This window comes from Protomyctophum parallelum (genome assembly GCF_964188405.1).
Source record: "Protomyctophum parallelum genome assembly, chromosome: 20".
Classification (NCBI taxonomy): domain Eukaryota; kingdom Metazoa; phylum Chordata; class Actinopteri; order Myctophiformes; family Myctophidae; genus Protomyctophum; species Protomyctophum parallelum.
The window spans coordinates 33,386,162-33,401,142 of NC_139718.1; the positions used below are offsets into that span (position 1 = coordinate 33,386,162).

Sequence of the window (14,981 nt, forward strand, 5' to 3'; positions counted from 1 at the left end):
CTGTCAAAGAGAACGAGCTATCCGTTCAACTTTGACGGGTGCTAAAACGGGACGCTCAGGTCGCCGTTTGTAGCACGCAACCGTGTGTGTTGCAGGGAAGCAGCGCGCACGCAGCCTATGCGAACAGGGGTTGTCTGCTTACCTTGTTCCCACGGGGAAAGAAGACGATGTGAAGCCCAGCTCCACTCGAAAACGATACAATAATAGTAGTATTAAGTCGCAGTCCCTGGAGGGCGAACGCACGCGTCACAGCTCCGACCAACAATGGTCGCGGGACTACCGGCGACTTAGTAGTAGCAAAGCAATAGTTCTGTTATCGTGCAGTTTAATTCTGCTGTAGAACTCTGTGCTATGTACAACTTGCGCGAGCGAGAAGAAATTAGGGACTGAGCCCCGGATGACTGCCGGAAGTTATAGACGACTCCGGGTCATCACGGGGTCAACCGACATTGTTGGTATAAAATACTCGACTGCGCATGCGCGAAGGGACGTATTCAGTGCTTAAAGCACCGCCTCTGGCGGTCAGCAGGGACGAAATAGAACAGCCAGATGATGTCTTAGGTTGTCATTTACTGCCCTAAACAAACATTAAAGTCCATAGATTTGGCTGCCACATGACGTAATTTTGGAAAGCCATGCATGATTAACAGTACAACAGGATAGGTGCTGTTAAGACTTCTGGGTCTGTCAAATGAGCAAATAAAATGTTTCCTGTGTTTTCAGAACCTCAGCGCAGCCAGGGAGGTCCACCAGTTCAACCATGACATGGATGAGCTGAAGAGCAGAATGACTGAGAAGGAGGCTGGCCTGGACTCTGAAGACCTGGACCATGATCTGCTCTCTGTCCAGACCCTGCTTAGACAACATGAAGCACTGGAGGTAGGAGACACCCAGGTTAAGTAGCGCTCTCTGGGCATGTGGAGTTCTGTGCTTTGGTAGACCTTGACAGGAGTAAGGAGGTAGGAAAAATATTGCTTTAGTTGGCCTCTATGGGACGTGTGGAAATGGGAAAGATGCTGGATTATTAGGCCTATAGGCCGAATTCTGGAAATAGAATATAGCATGCAATTTCATTACTAATTACAATTACGATTTAGGCATTTAGTAGACAGACTCCATTTACAAGGTAAACACATCTAGTGCAGAGAGACAGTGTTAGTGCCTCAGGTTCATAGGTGAACCAAGAACATTGCATGTAAAAATAATAATAATAAAATAAATTATAGAAACAATAGGATGCATCTTTACTGTGTGTGTGTGTGTGTGTGTGTGTGTGTGCGTGTGCGTGTGTGCGTTCAGAGGGATCTGGCTGTGCTGTCAGAGGAGGTGACCAGGAGCAGAGAGGAGGGCAGGGCACTGGGCAGACGGCAGCCCCAGGCCAGAGCTGCTGTGACTGGGAGGCTGGAGGAGGTGGATGCCTTGTGGGAAAACCTCCAGGGCAAGGCCTCCCAGCGCCGGGAGAGACTGGGCCAGGCTGAGGCTGTACACCGATACCTGACCCGCTGGACTGAACTCATGTAAGTTCTCTTTACATTATATTATATGATGGTCTGTATTATATTATATTATATTATATTATATTATATTATATTATATTATATTATATTATATTATATTATATTATATTATATTATATTATATTATATTATATTATATTATATTATATTATATTATATTATATTATATTATATTTTGGGACACACACAAAGTAATTCGTCAGACAGTGCCTGAGTATACCCGGGACAGACGCACGCACACACACATACACACACTCTGTGAATGTATAGATTCATTATATTATTATTATGGGTCCCCTCAGTGAGGAAATGTGAGTACCGGTACTACTAATGAGAGAAGTTTTGGATGTGCTACCTTTTGGGAATTCCTACTTTTGAGATTAATTATTTTATGTCAGCGAAATACCTGTACCGGTTCGGAGTGGGCTGGTTCTGCATCATCGGCAACGCAGGGAATGTTCCCTCTTTAATCAATGAAGGGTGCTCCACTGCCGACGGTTGCGTTTGGACGGCGTCTGGACGGTGTCACCCATTCGCCGCGGTTAATTTTTTTACGCCGTCCAAATGCAACACGACACAACGCACTCAGGCCCCTTTTCCACCAAAAGAACTTCGGTTCAGAACCAGTGCCGTTCCGAACCTTGGTGCTTTTTGCGAACCGGTCGCGAACCGGCTGCATTTCCACCAGATTGACGGCCGGTTCATTTGGTGGCGCTATTATGCGCCCGAGGGCGTTGCACAACACAAACCGATGTAAACAGTATCCACGAGGTTGTGATGTCAAGGTTACAAGTTATTATAACGCCCCGCAAGTCTCTGGATTCTGGATCGCGATGCATCCGTATACGTTTGGATCGTTTCATGTTTGCGTTGGCAATTAATGTAAACATATTTTTGTTCAAAGATATCTGTTGCGTGTGTCACTGTGTCTGCGACGTCCTCCCAAGTTCCAACCCACTGACAAGTTCCAACCTACTGACACACCCACTTATATCGTCTCGGTTCACAAAGCGCTGCGTGCAATTACAAAGCTGAACCACCGTTTTGTGGTTCACATTGGGAACGAACGTTTATGGTTCGGAACCCACTCATTTTCAGTGGAAACACTCTGAACTGGTTCAATATTTAGCGGGAAGAAAGAACCGAACCGGTTCAACCCCGGTGGAAAAGGGGTCTCAGTGGAGCCCGGCCTTATCCGGTCTACTTAACTCTATTGTGCACTTTCTTGGGTTCTCAACAATATAGCACACCTGCCAAGTGTGAAGTTGAGTGGATCAACCGTTCTGGAGATATGCAAAGGAAAAGACAGACGGACGGACGGACGGACGGACGGACGGACGGAAGATGACATCTATGGACTGACATCTGTTGTCTCTTTGTCTCAGGTCTTGGCTGAGAGAGATGCTGTCTCTGGTGAGAGGGGAGGGGCTAGGAGGGGAGGGGACGGACCTGGAGCAGCTAATCAAAAAGCACGATGAGTACCACCTGCAGATTGAGAGACAGCTCCACAAATCGCAGGCTGTGAAAGATGAAGGGCGTCGGCTGGTGCTGGACGGCAACTTCATGAGCCAAGAGGTGAGATGTCTCACAGACACACTACCTAAAGACGTTAGATTGATGCTACTTTGTCTAGGTGGTTTACCAGGTACTAAAAGGAGTAGTTCATCCAAAGAATGACTTATTATTATTACTCACCCCATCAAGCCTTGAAGTCATGGAGATTTTGAGATCCTATGCCCCTCCAGCTTTGTGTGTCTGTGTGTACCTACCATAGTGATGATTTGATTGGTTGAGCATGGAATGTGATGTATGATGTTGATGAGTGCCCCTCACAAGTGTGATTTTTTTTGTTCTTGTCTCCTTCCTGATAATTTGATGACCGGCAGCCTCAGTAGGAGACCCTATTGTATTTGTAATTGGCCGCAGATCCCCATCTGAAAACACAAAAATAATTGATGTACCTGGTACACAGAAGTTTCACTTCAGAATTTCATAAATGTGACATTTTCTTGACCTCTCTTCGTACCGTAGGTGGAGGAGCGTGTGTGTGAGCTGGAGGATCTGCAGGAGCGGGTGGAGGAGGTGTGGGAGGAGACCAGGGTGGTGTACGAGGAGGAGATGGAGATCATGATGCTGAGGAGAGAGCTGGAGCAGGCGGAGCGCTGGCTCAGCTCCTACGAGAACACCCTGAGATCTGAGGACTATGGGGTGGGTCTCTGGTTGCTTCTATAGACCCTTTTCATATCAAGGTCCCATTATGTATTCAGTGTTTGAGCCACAGGACCACCATTTGATGACATTTAGCCTCTCAGAACCAAAACTTGGTCTCCACCAGACCGAAGGCTACGGTGAGAGTATGTTATGCACTCCGTCCGTCCGTCCGTGTGTGTGTGTGTGTGTCCGTCCAGCTAACCTCCGGCACCGTTGGCCCAACTTTGCACACACACTTTGCGTACACACTCCCTGGATGCCAAAGACGAACCTCTGCCCGGATTTTTCCTGAACGGCCTGTTCTGCACCACCAGAGGCAGATTTTCACATTTTTACCTATACTTACACCTATCTGTGTGAAACTTTCATGCACACTCCCTAGAGTGTAAAACACTTACTCCTCCAGATTCAGTTAAAAAATCCACAAATAAATCGGTACACAGTATCTATCGCTATAGTCATGTGATCAAGACGGATCTGTCCATATTTTATATTCCATCCTAATTGGCTAACATTGGCTTCCAAAGTTTGCAGTATTGGCCCGTTTTGAAACACAGTATTGGCCCGTTTGTTTTGGAACCCCCAGTTTGGGAACCATTGGTCTATACTACAATCAGAGTAGCCACTACAGTACTGGTGGTTCTGAAAGTGTGTCCGGGGACCCCCAGGGGTCCTTGAGGGGGTTCCAGGGGGTGCCCAGCTAAATTGAAATCAAAATCAGTTTAACCACTGTAAACCTATATACATGGCTATTTGAAAATAGCCGATCAGCAAGCTCTCAATGCATCACATTGCAACGCATTGAGAGCTTTTAGATCTGCTATTTGTAACTAGTATGCGGGTCCCTGGCACAAATGTTTTCAGATGGGGATCTGCGGCCGAATCCATACAGGTAATTGATTTTTGGGGTCACTTGACATAAAAAAGATTGACAACCACAGGTCGCGAACATTATCTGTCTTTGTAAAAAAAACAAGTAGTGGATCTAAAACAACACGGGTCGGTACTAACTGCTGACGTCACATTGGTCCTACAGGATTCTGTTTCTGACGTTATGGAGTTGATGAAGAAGCAGGAGGACCTAGAGGCTATGATCCAAGCCCAGAATGATCGCTTTGCAGCGTTGCAACAGAAGATCACACAGGTAGGACACTCACAACACAGTCTACTAGTATACTTCTACAGGTAGGACACTCACAACACAGTCCAGTAGACGTTCTTCATCAGTTGTTAAAGGGGAATCCCTGACTAGCTGTTTTCTTACCGTAACATTACGACAATATATCCATTGATCACTGGAAGAAGCGGAATGAAAGAAAGAAAGAAAGGAAAGCTCCACCCTGAGTGCTCCTCAGTGATTCATCGCTTCTTAGAACGCTCGAAAATGGTTTTTGTTTATGTCTGATTTGTTAAATAAGGTGGTAAATAAGTCCACAGAATGTTGTCACTCTGTGGCTTCCGCCTTGACCAGGACAGCATTTGACCCCACCCCACTCTACATCATTTATTGTTTTTTTCGCCATTAACGGTGGTTCATACATACATCATCATCAGAATTCAGTAAAAAACAAGGCTATACTGCAAAGTGAGTTTCTTGCATGTTCTGCTTGTTTTTGATATTATTAGTTATTCTGTTTTTTTTATCCCAGCGGGAAAAGAGACTTGGTCTCCGTGGAAACAAGGAGCGCAAAGCTGCGGTGGTCCGCGTTTCCTCCCTGAAGAGGAAGCCGTCAGACCCCAAGACCTCCCGCGTCACTTCCACCTCCCCTGGTGCCATAGTCCGACGAGTCAGCAGCGGCAGGCAGACAGACAGACAGCTTAGAGCAGACAGACGGGTAGACAGACCCAAAGAGAGACAAGTAGAAGTAGAACAGGCCAGAAAAGACAGACAGGTGGACATGGATGCCCGAGGAGACAGACGGGTGGACTCACCCGGAAGAGACAGACGAATGAACGGAGAGAGAGAAAGGCAGGCGCCTGGGAGAACAGCGAGACAGCTAGTCGCTGCCCAGCCCGCCACCTCCCCTAGTCCACCTCCTAGCCCGTCTCCCTCTTCTGCCGTGGGCTCTTTCAGAGAGAGGAGGCTGAGGTGGGAGGAGGAGTCACGGGATCCTGATGTGGGGGTGTGGAAGAGCCACCCCTCACCCTCCCGCCTCACTCCTAAACCTACCTCCTCCCTTCCATCCTCCCCCTCCTCCTCCTCCAAACCTTATCCTGTGCTCTCCTCTGCCTCTCCTGATGAAGATGAAAGCCCTAAAGCCAAACCCAGAGTTGCTCCGAAGCCCAAGGTCTTCTGCGGCGATCAGCAGTTGCCCCTTCCCTCAGATCCCGCCCCCTCTCGGCCACTTAGCCAGTCAGAGAAGCTCTGCGGCTCCCCCGACTCACCTTCGCCAGTCAGAAAGCTTGTCGCTCCCACCGCGCCTCCGCCCCCACCACCACCAATCACAGAAAGCCTTTCAACTCCCACCGAATCGCCCACACCTCCGATGAGGGCACGTCTTACCGACCCACCTATCAGGGAGGACCTTCCTGATTCTTCATCTCCACCTCTACCAGTCACAATGCTGGATGAGGAGCTGTCCCCTGAGCCCTCCCCACCCCCCCCAGTGCTGCGGAGGAAGTTGGAGGAGATCCCAGAGGACGACACCAGTCTCTCTGATGTAAGAAACATATACGGTAGTCTTTGTTTCTGATCTTGAGACTTGAGGTGAGACTTATTGCTTATGTTGACATTCTGTGCATGTGTATGTCTGTCTGTCCGTCCTTGTGCGTCCGTCCGTCTGTCCATCCATGTGTGTGTGTGTGTGTGTGTGTGTGTGTGTGTGTGTGTGTGTGTGTGTGTGTGTGTAGGAAAGGGCAGGCCTGGCAGTCAGGATGGACGGGATGTTGGAGATCAAACTCAAACAGGGAGGAAACAAGGTGAGTCTGTCTGTCTGTCTGTCTGTCTGAACAACAGAAACAGTACTGTCCCGAAGCACCCCCAGCAGACATTACATCATGGAGAGACAAGTTCAACACAACTTTGTTCTCCCTCTCAACAATATTGAGTTGTCACTCGATATCATGGATTATTATTATTATACATTATATGGGGGAAATTAAAGCAAACCAAATGAATTGAGCTTTTCATTCTTTTGTGATATCTCTTCTATAGCAGAGTAAGCCCTCGGGTAATCAGTGTGTTTTGTCAGGGGGCGGAGCACTGGGAGACGGTTTATGCGGTTCTGGAGAGAGAGACGCTCAGTCTCTACAGAGACAGACAGGCTGCAAAAGAGGTATGTATGGACACCACATGAGTTAATTAATGCTAGGGTAAGTGATATTTTTGGCTGAAAACAAAAGGGCTTTTTTTGTTTTGTTTTGTAAAAGCACTATATTCTTATAGTAATCATTGCTATAGAGCAGGGGTTCTCAACCTATGGGTCCCGACCCCTCAGGGTGGTCGTCAAATTATTTTGGGGGGTCCCCAAATTATAAAGAAATTATAAATTGCAACTACATGGCTGGAAAATGGAAATGAAGAGTTTACAAACTTTACATAGTACTTGGTGCATGCATAAACTTAATGATTATATCTGGTTTCAGTATTAATTTATGATATATTTTCTCTATTATTAAGGTTATTTTTGCAGTCAGTTTGTATTGGTGGTGAGGAGGGGGCGGGGCAGGGTCGCGAGACATGGCCAAAGCATTTCCGGGGGTACCCAACCAAAATGGTTGAGAAACCCCTGCTATAGAGCAGTGGTTTTCAACCCTTTCTCCCTGTCTCTCCAGCTCTGAGGTGTCAATCAGGAGAGAGTACCCATTTATCAGCTTATTTTATAGTGTTACCGTTCCAATTTTTGTATGCTCATTTACTTGTCATCACTTCCAATTTCACGTGTTTATCCTGTGTCCTGTGTAAGCGTCCAATCCTGACGTGTTTTCTGTTTACCAAACAGCTGCAGAGACAAGGAGACCCCTGTCCTGTTACTTAACAGTCTATGAGTGTCATCAGACCATAGAGCTATTAAATACTTATTTTAGCATAAGAATATCTCTTACTCTACCTTTAAATACTAATATATCTCCATTTTTCATACTGTTGTTTCAACTTCAGGTCTTTATACAAAGATAAAGACCTCAGCAAGTAACTTGAATTTAGTTGTTTCATCTTATGAATGAAAATGTGTGCTGAAATGTAATACCACAGAAGACCTCTAGATGGCCTCCAATCAGCATGCTGGGAGCGGTGTGTAGGGAGAACCCATACTACCGCAGGAAGGACCACACATTGAAGCTGATGTAAGTCGTTAGGAGTTAATTAGGACCACTGTTTCCCAAATAGTGGGTCGGGACACATGACCCCTTTCTATGGGTTGCTAAATATCCCTGTTTTTTCCCCGTTTCCTACGTATTTTTTTAAAATTAAAAACAATTCCAACATTTTTCAAAAGTTTTTTTTTTTAAAGGAATCAAAATATATCCATAAATACATTCAAAATAATGTTTTAATACGGAGCCCGCCCGAACTGTATTAAGTGTAGAATTACTTTTGTCTTGCAGCCCGCCAGAACCGTAGCTTACTTTTCTAGGATTTATATTCTTCCATTTTGAAGATGCGCGTGCATCCACTTGCACTCTATGTGCTGCTTTCAATGGCCTGTATCACCAAATCGGTGCAATGAATGTCATTTCTGGTGAAAACAAGGTTGTTGATTTTTTTTGCTGTGATACTCGTGGTCGGGTTTTTTATGCACCGAGCGAGAGAACAACAATCGGTCAAGACACCACACACAGCATTATGTCATCGTAATATTTGGCTCTTCAAAATAAGGGTTGCAAGCGGAAAACCTTGGCAATGCGCAATAAATGGATTAATCAATCCTGGCAGCCATTAGAAGTAGTGAAAATAGTAGATGTACAAGCTCATGCCGTGATGAGTGGTGAGCTTGTAGATCTTCTATTTTCCCGGGCAAGCGTCGTCTTGAGCTAAAGCATTTGGGAACCACTGCTTAGTGAACATCAAGTAGAATTTGGATAAATGTGTTATATTCTGTACTGAATTTATGATATATATGAATCCATTATTCTCCATATGAACCTTCAGTCTGGAGGATGGAAGCCAGTACCTGTTTGCCGCTCCCAACAGAGACCTGCAGCTGAGCTGGGTTGGAGAGCTGCAGAGCTGTTCCCAGAACAGTACAGACTCTGATGACTCTGGGTAACTGAACTGATCAGAACACTTTTCCTCTTTTCCACACAGCCTTATGACAGATTCTAGAGAAGGGTCCCTAATATAACAGTGGTTATATTACTATATTATATATTCCCTATTCTTCCTGGGATCCGTCCCATCCAAATACACTTAGGCCTACACATCATACACAGCAACGTGCAAACACACAATAGTTCACCAATGAAGGTTAAGAAACAGTTACAGGTACATGATCTAGGAAAAGAAATAGGCCTACATTTCGGAAATTGTACAATTTTACAATATTGTACATTTCACGATTATAATTGTTCTCAGGTAGCCTACTCAACACGATCCTCCACTGAGCCAAATTTGACGAAGCAGAGCACTGATTATCAACCTTGGGACCCAGATAGATTATTGCTGGTTTTCTGTTCCAGCTGTCAGACGTATAGCGGTCTGGTCTAGGTCCCCGTGACCTGAGCTCATCACCTCTTCTCTAGTCTAGAGAGCTTTAGGCCAGCATCTTTTATTGTCAATAGAAGCCCTTTCAGCTGGTCATCTCTGTTGTTTAGAAGAGCGTCATCTGTCAACCTGAGCTCTGAGAAGCTCTCTGAGGTGGTGGAAGATCCTGTTTTGACCAAACCTTTGGACAGGGCTGATGGACAGCAGAGACAGACATCTACGGAGAGAGAGCCACCTCCCAAACCCCCCCATACCTACTACAACCTCCACCGCTACTCTGAGGGGGGAGAGGAGAGGCACACAGGTAAATCACTGAGACTTGGTTCTAAATAGGGATGCACCGAAAGGGAAATTCTTGGCCGAAACCGAATACCGAATATAGGAAACAGATGGCCGAAAACCGAATACCGAATAGCCGAATACATCTTGTGTGGAATGTGGAATTTCATGGAATTTGATGCGATGCGATACGATGTGATCCGACACATTTAACCTTTTTTAGATTTTTTATTTGAAGCTAGATCTATAAGGAATAGGGTTGGGACTTAAAAAACATCTAATTAATTAGAGGCTTTGTGATTAATTCATCTCAATTAATCACATTTTAATCGTATATCAATAGGCCTATTTGACCTGAGCAGTGAGCATTTTTTTCTACATAAGCATAGGCAATAAAACAAGTAGTAATAATAATAGTGATGATAATATTATTTATAGCTTCTCTGAGTACTTAAAGACACTTTTCAAGGAGAACATGATAAAACAAATAAAAACAACTTCATTTGAGAAAAACTAAGACTATGGAATAAAATAAATTAAAGTGGAATGAGATTCCAGAGGTGGGTTTGAATTTATAGGTGGTGGCATGTCTCTGAGTTTTGGGAAGTGCATTTTGTGGACAGTGAAACCCTGAGCATTAAACACAGGCAGACGCAACGATACAGTCTATCATTATTGTTAAAGCTACAAATGATATTCCCATTCGTCTTTGTGTCTGCCCGTGTAAACGCAGCAGCGAGTGTGATGGGGTTGGGGAACGGATGGAAAGTACATAGTGTTAAAACTAACGTTAGCTCCCATGCTAGCTACTAGCTAGTAGCTTCCCTCGTCAACAGAACACCACCACAGATCGGGTGGAAGCTGCTGGATATCACGTTGCTTGTGCCCGTGGATGGGAAATAAGATTTAAAAGGCTATGGAAGCGTGGATGTTGTGTCGGATCTGCCTGTGCATTCCGTCTGCTGCTCGCGTGTTGTGAGTGACTGTCGCAGCGTCGCTGGCTGCTGATGCATTGTTAAAGAGCGTCATAAGCATGCGCCCTTCCTGCGCTGGAAGTAGCAGATCTACAAGTTATCTACCCGTCGCAATGCACGGCTCGTTGGGCTTGTATATCTGTGTTTCTCCCGCAGTTTAGTTGAATTATATCTCACTACTATTCGGTGATATTTTTTCGGCCTATTTGAGCCGAAACCGAATAGGCCGAAAATACATTTTTAGCCATTTTCGGCCGAATATTTTCGGTGGCCGAATTTTCGGTGCATCCCTAGTTCTAAACCTTTAAAAGGGATAGTTCACCCAAAAAATTGCTTATTTTCTATCAATTACACCTCATGGAGATTTCTTTTGGTTTTCGGCGCATTCCTAATATAGGCTACTGTATAAGCTCATAATTTTAGATTAAACAGATTAAAAATACTTAACGGCTTCTGCGGCACAGGAAAATTCTCAGCGGTTTCCGTTGTATCCTATAGCTCTTATAGGCGTCGTTTGAAACGTGATCAGAATCACTCAAACGCCGCAGAGATGACGTTTCCGACGGTATTTATGTCTGCGTTCCATCAATTGCATTAGGATTTCTGAACAGGGACCCCTTGGGTCGACGAAAGAATGAGCTGACCCAGGGGGTCCCGAGAGGGGCTAGCCAAGGCCCCGAGAGAGAGCGAGAGAGTGAAATGAAACTTGAGTCCGCTACTTCAGCTACATCCGGGATAGCGCCTGGTCCGTCGCTAAATGTGCTCCGCTGCTATAAATCGCTGGGCGCTCTGATTTAATGGATTAAGTGTGTGTAGTGCGTAGTGCACTGTAGTGCGTGCATGTGCACATCTTGTTACCCAAATCACTGAATGCTCCTTTAAAAGTAATTTTGCCAAATGTTTTGATCAATCTGCTTTCTTAATTAATTCTGTGCCTTTTGGTTCATTGCTGAAGGGGTCGAGGAGTCTAGAAGTCTTCCACAGAGTCTTCAGCCGCAAACCCCTCCTCCACCTCCCCCTGCCGACCATGGTGTCTCTCAACCGGGCATGCCCCCACATGGAGCCGATGACCTCACCACCAAGGACAGGTCCAAGAGGAATGTCTTAAGGAAGTTCTTCTCCTCTAAGAAGTAACGCCACAAAAGTGCTTAATTCCATTGACGTGGCCGTGAATTGTGAATAGTAGCTGATTCATTGAAGTTCTCAGGCTGATTTCAGTCTTTTGAATGCCAGGATGTCTTTCTCTTGGCTTGCTAAAGTCAAGCTCTGTAATAATGGGTATTTCATTTTACGATTAAGGAGTATTTGAAATGGTCAGACTAGTAAACATGTTCAGAAGAACCATTTAGCAAACATTTTCAGAAGAACCATCTTCCATCAAACCCTAATGGTTTCGTGTATCAGCATTTCATCAAAGCCTCAATCTGTACATTTCTACAACTGGTTGGATGTATGTAGCAGGAACCCTGTGTAACATATGATATTACCAAAACATAGTCTTACATGTTGTGTGGAGGACTCCTTTCACGGCATTTTGCTAATTTTTCGGACGTGGCCTAAAAACCAGTCAATCAGTTTTCCTTTAATCTCTGGTGGCATTTTGCTCAAACGATTTAATTTCAGATAATCTCTGATAAGAAGATTACGCAAATCCACCTATATTATGAACCCTCTTACAGCAAATTCAGCTGAACGAGTCAGAATTTGACCTTGCAGTGGCGTTCTCAGAAAACAGCATTGTCATCAGTTATTCGAGGTGTTCACGAACCTTTCCATAGCAGGGACCCACAAATAGCCATGCGCTCTGGCTGTGTCATGTTTTCATGTGTTGAAAATAAAATGATTGAATCATGTTTCTAATGTAATCAATAATCAGCTCATGCTGCTTCTAATGAGATTCAGACTGTGCCTTAATTGGAAAACATGGTAATAGCTGTATTTATTATACTATAATAATAAATACAGCTATTTCCATAATGTTATATAGTAATGTTTAATGAAGACAGACATCGATAGCTTGTTGTGTTCCTTCTTGATGAGATATAATGAGATAATAATATCCTGGCATATCATGATTTTATTTTTGTTGACATGGATACATTTAAGGCATTTATTGAGCATGTAACATTTATAATGTTTAAACATGTATTTATACATTATAGTTGAATTAATCACACTAAACATCCAATAAACTAAGTGAGGTTTTCCCACAAGTTGTATCTCTCTTCTTTTACCATTTCATATTTCTAGAATAGAATATAAAGAAATGTATGTGACTCCATTCACACTTTTTCTAAAGCTATGAAACATTTCAAAGATTCCTTTTCAGGCAAACATGTCCACCGTAAGGTAAACATTTAAAAGTTTGAATGGGGTTTCTAGGCCATTTTATTTCAGAACCATGTGTGCGCCACCTGTGTTTGCCTATATGGGTTTGAACTGGGATCTGATTGGGCCTTAACACATCGTTTGCGGGGTCAGTATCTATACGTCATTTGTCAGCAGATCGCCATGTGCGTATCACGTATCTATACGCATTTATAGCTTTTTTTTTTAATACTTTAGTTCATCTTTCTATGTGCCCGGACAACATATAATGTATCTCCGATCGCATCTTCAAAGTTCCGGGTATGTGATCCTGAAAAAAGAGAGAAAAGAAAAAGCCCCCTCCCCCCCTCATGAAAAGAGGCGGCGGTCTATGGGCTGTCCGCTTCCTTTACGTGTATATGTCAGGGGATCTAAAATGGACGCGCCCATGATCTAGTGTGTGTGAATAGAAGAGTAACACTCGATTCCCCCTCCCCTCCTGTTTCTACATGGTTTCTCCCGAGGAGGTGGATGGATTTTCCGAGAACGAGAGAGAGACAGACCCCCCCCCCCCCCCGGGGGTCGGTCTCTCTCTCGTTCTCGGAAAATGATTGAACGCACTACGCAGCCTAAGAAGTGCATCGACTTGCCCGCAGCCCGTATATGCCAATCGCCATAAAACCCCACGGCGAATAACAATAATCTGCAACGGATCACATGGAGTCATGGACAGATGCATGTTTCCTTCTTCATATTATGAACTAACAAACGATTACATTATCGAGGGACCGCCATGAAAACAGTGGCCGCTGACATTTCTTCCGTTGGGGATCTGCACATAGCCGTCTAAGCCAACAATCACTATAGCTTAAACCGTTGTGTTCTGTGGTGGAAGCCATTTCCCCTTCCTCGTCGAGTTGTCATCTTGACATCACAGCCGGGCTTAGCTCCATTTTAGACGTTTTTTATCCCATTTTTAGACGCACGTCTAATAGCCGGCTATTGTTTATGTTTAGTGGGATGGTCAAAAATGATGAAAAACGAGATTAAAAAAAATATAAAAAAAACGATGGGCTATAGCCCATGATCAAAAATGATGAAAAACGAGGATCATTTTTTTTTCTAAAATTCAAAAAACGATGGGCTATAACCCATGTTTTTTTTTTTTTTTATCCTCAAAAATGATGAAAAACGGCGTGCTACAGTATGCCGTACGATATGGGCTATTAGACGAGCGTCTAAAAATGGGATAAAAAACGTCTAAAAATAGACGTCTAAAACACGTCTAAAAATAGACGTGTTTTAGACGTCTATTTTTAGACGTTTCTAAAAATGACCTCGTTTTTCATCATTTTTGAACATGGGCTATAGCCCATACCGTACGGCATACTATAGCACGCCGTTTTTCATCATTTTTGAGGATTTGAAAAAAATGAAAAAAAACAAAAAACATGGGTTATAGCCCATCGTTTTTTTAAATTTTGAAAAAAAAAATGACCTCGTTTTTCATCATTTTTGAACATGGGCTATAGCCCATACCGTACGGCATACTATAGCACGCCGTTTTTCATCATTTTTGAGGATTTAAAAAAAATGAAAAAATGAAAAAAGATGGGTTATAGCCCATCGTTTTTTGAATTTTTTTATTGTATAGCAGTGGCTCACAGCCTCAGCCTGATGACCTCAAAAGTCTCATATCTCCCCTGAGCCATAGGCAGTTGGTTTGGCTTAGTGGTTAAGATGTTGGCCTTCAGTGCAGGTGACCTGTGTTCGATTCCTGGGTGTTACACTCTGATGAACGTGATTCTATGTTCAACTCTTGATTCTTTCAACTTTACTATCTGAAGGCTAACATACAAAAGATCGCTTCAACAGTACAAAGAGGCAGATGTTACTGAGTGATGGTGTAGTAGGGGTTATTCCGCACAGAGAGTTCATTTTCAAATCCCACTCTTCCTAAAGTTTAATGCTAGTTATTGAGCTTAATTTACTGCTATTCTAGCAGTGGCTCACAGCCACAGCCTCAGCCTGATTACCTCAAAACTCTAATTG

The 14,981-nt window shown here is 44.0% G+C and overlaps 1 protein-coding gene across 1 annotated transcript in view; it reads left to right on the forward strand.

The window, feature by feature from the left end:
• The window catches only part of sptbn5 (spectrin, beta, non-erythrocytic 5), a gene marked incomplete at its 5' end in the record, with an annotated part of 80,350 nt that extends 67,628 nt beyond the window's left edge, over positions 1 to 12,722 (forward strand). Inside the window, 12 exons of the mRNA XM_083791689.1 lie at positions 724 to 879; positions 1,300 to 1,517; positions 2,903 to 3,092; positions 3,549 to 3,725; positions 4,765 to 4,872; positions 5,378 to 6,388; positions 6,579 to 6,647; positions 6,920 to 7,003; positions 7,921 to 8,012; positions 8,818 to 8,931; positions 9,480 to 9,673; positions 11,578 to 12,722. Coding sequence (XP_083647815.1) covers positions 724 to 879; positions 1,300 to 1,517; positions 2,903 to 3,092; positions 3,549 to 3,725; positions 4,765 to 4,872; positions 5,378 to 6,388; positions 6,579 to 6,647; positions 6,920 to 7,003; positions 7,921 to 8,012; positions 8,818 to 8,931; positions 9,480 to 9,673; positions 11,578 to 11,756 — 2,592 coding nt within the window. The 3' untranslated portion in view covers positions 11,757 to 12,722. The remainder of the gene's footprint in view (positions 1 to 723; positions 880 to 1,299; positions 1,518 to 2,902; positions 3,093 to 3,548; positions 3,726 to 4,764; positions 4,873 to 5,377; positions 6,389 to 6,578; positions 6,648 to 6,919; positions 7,004 to 7,920; positions 8,013 to 8,817; positions 8,932 to 9,479; positions 9,674 to 11,577) is intronic.
• Between the last annotated feature and the right edge of the window lie 2,259 nt (positions 12,723 to 14,981).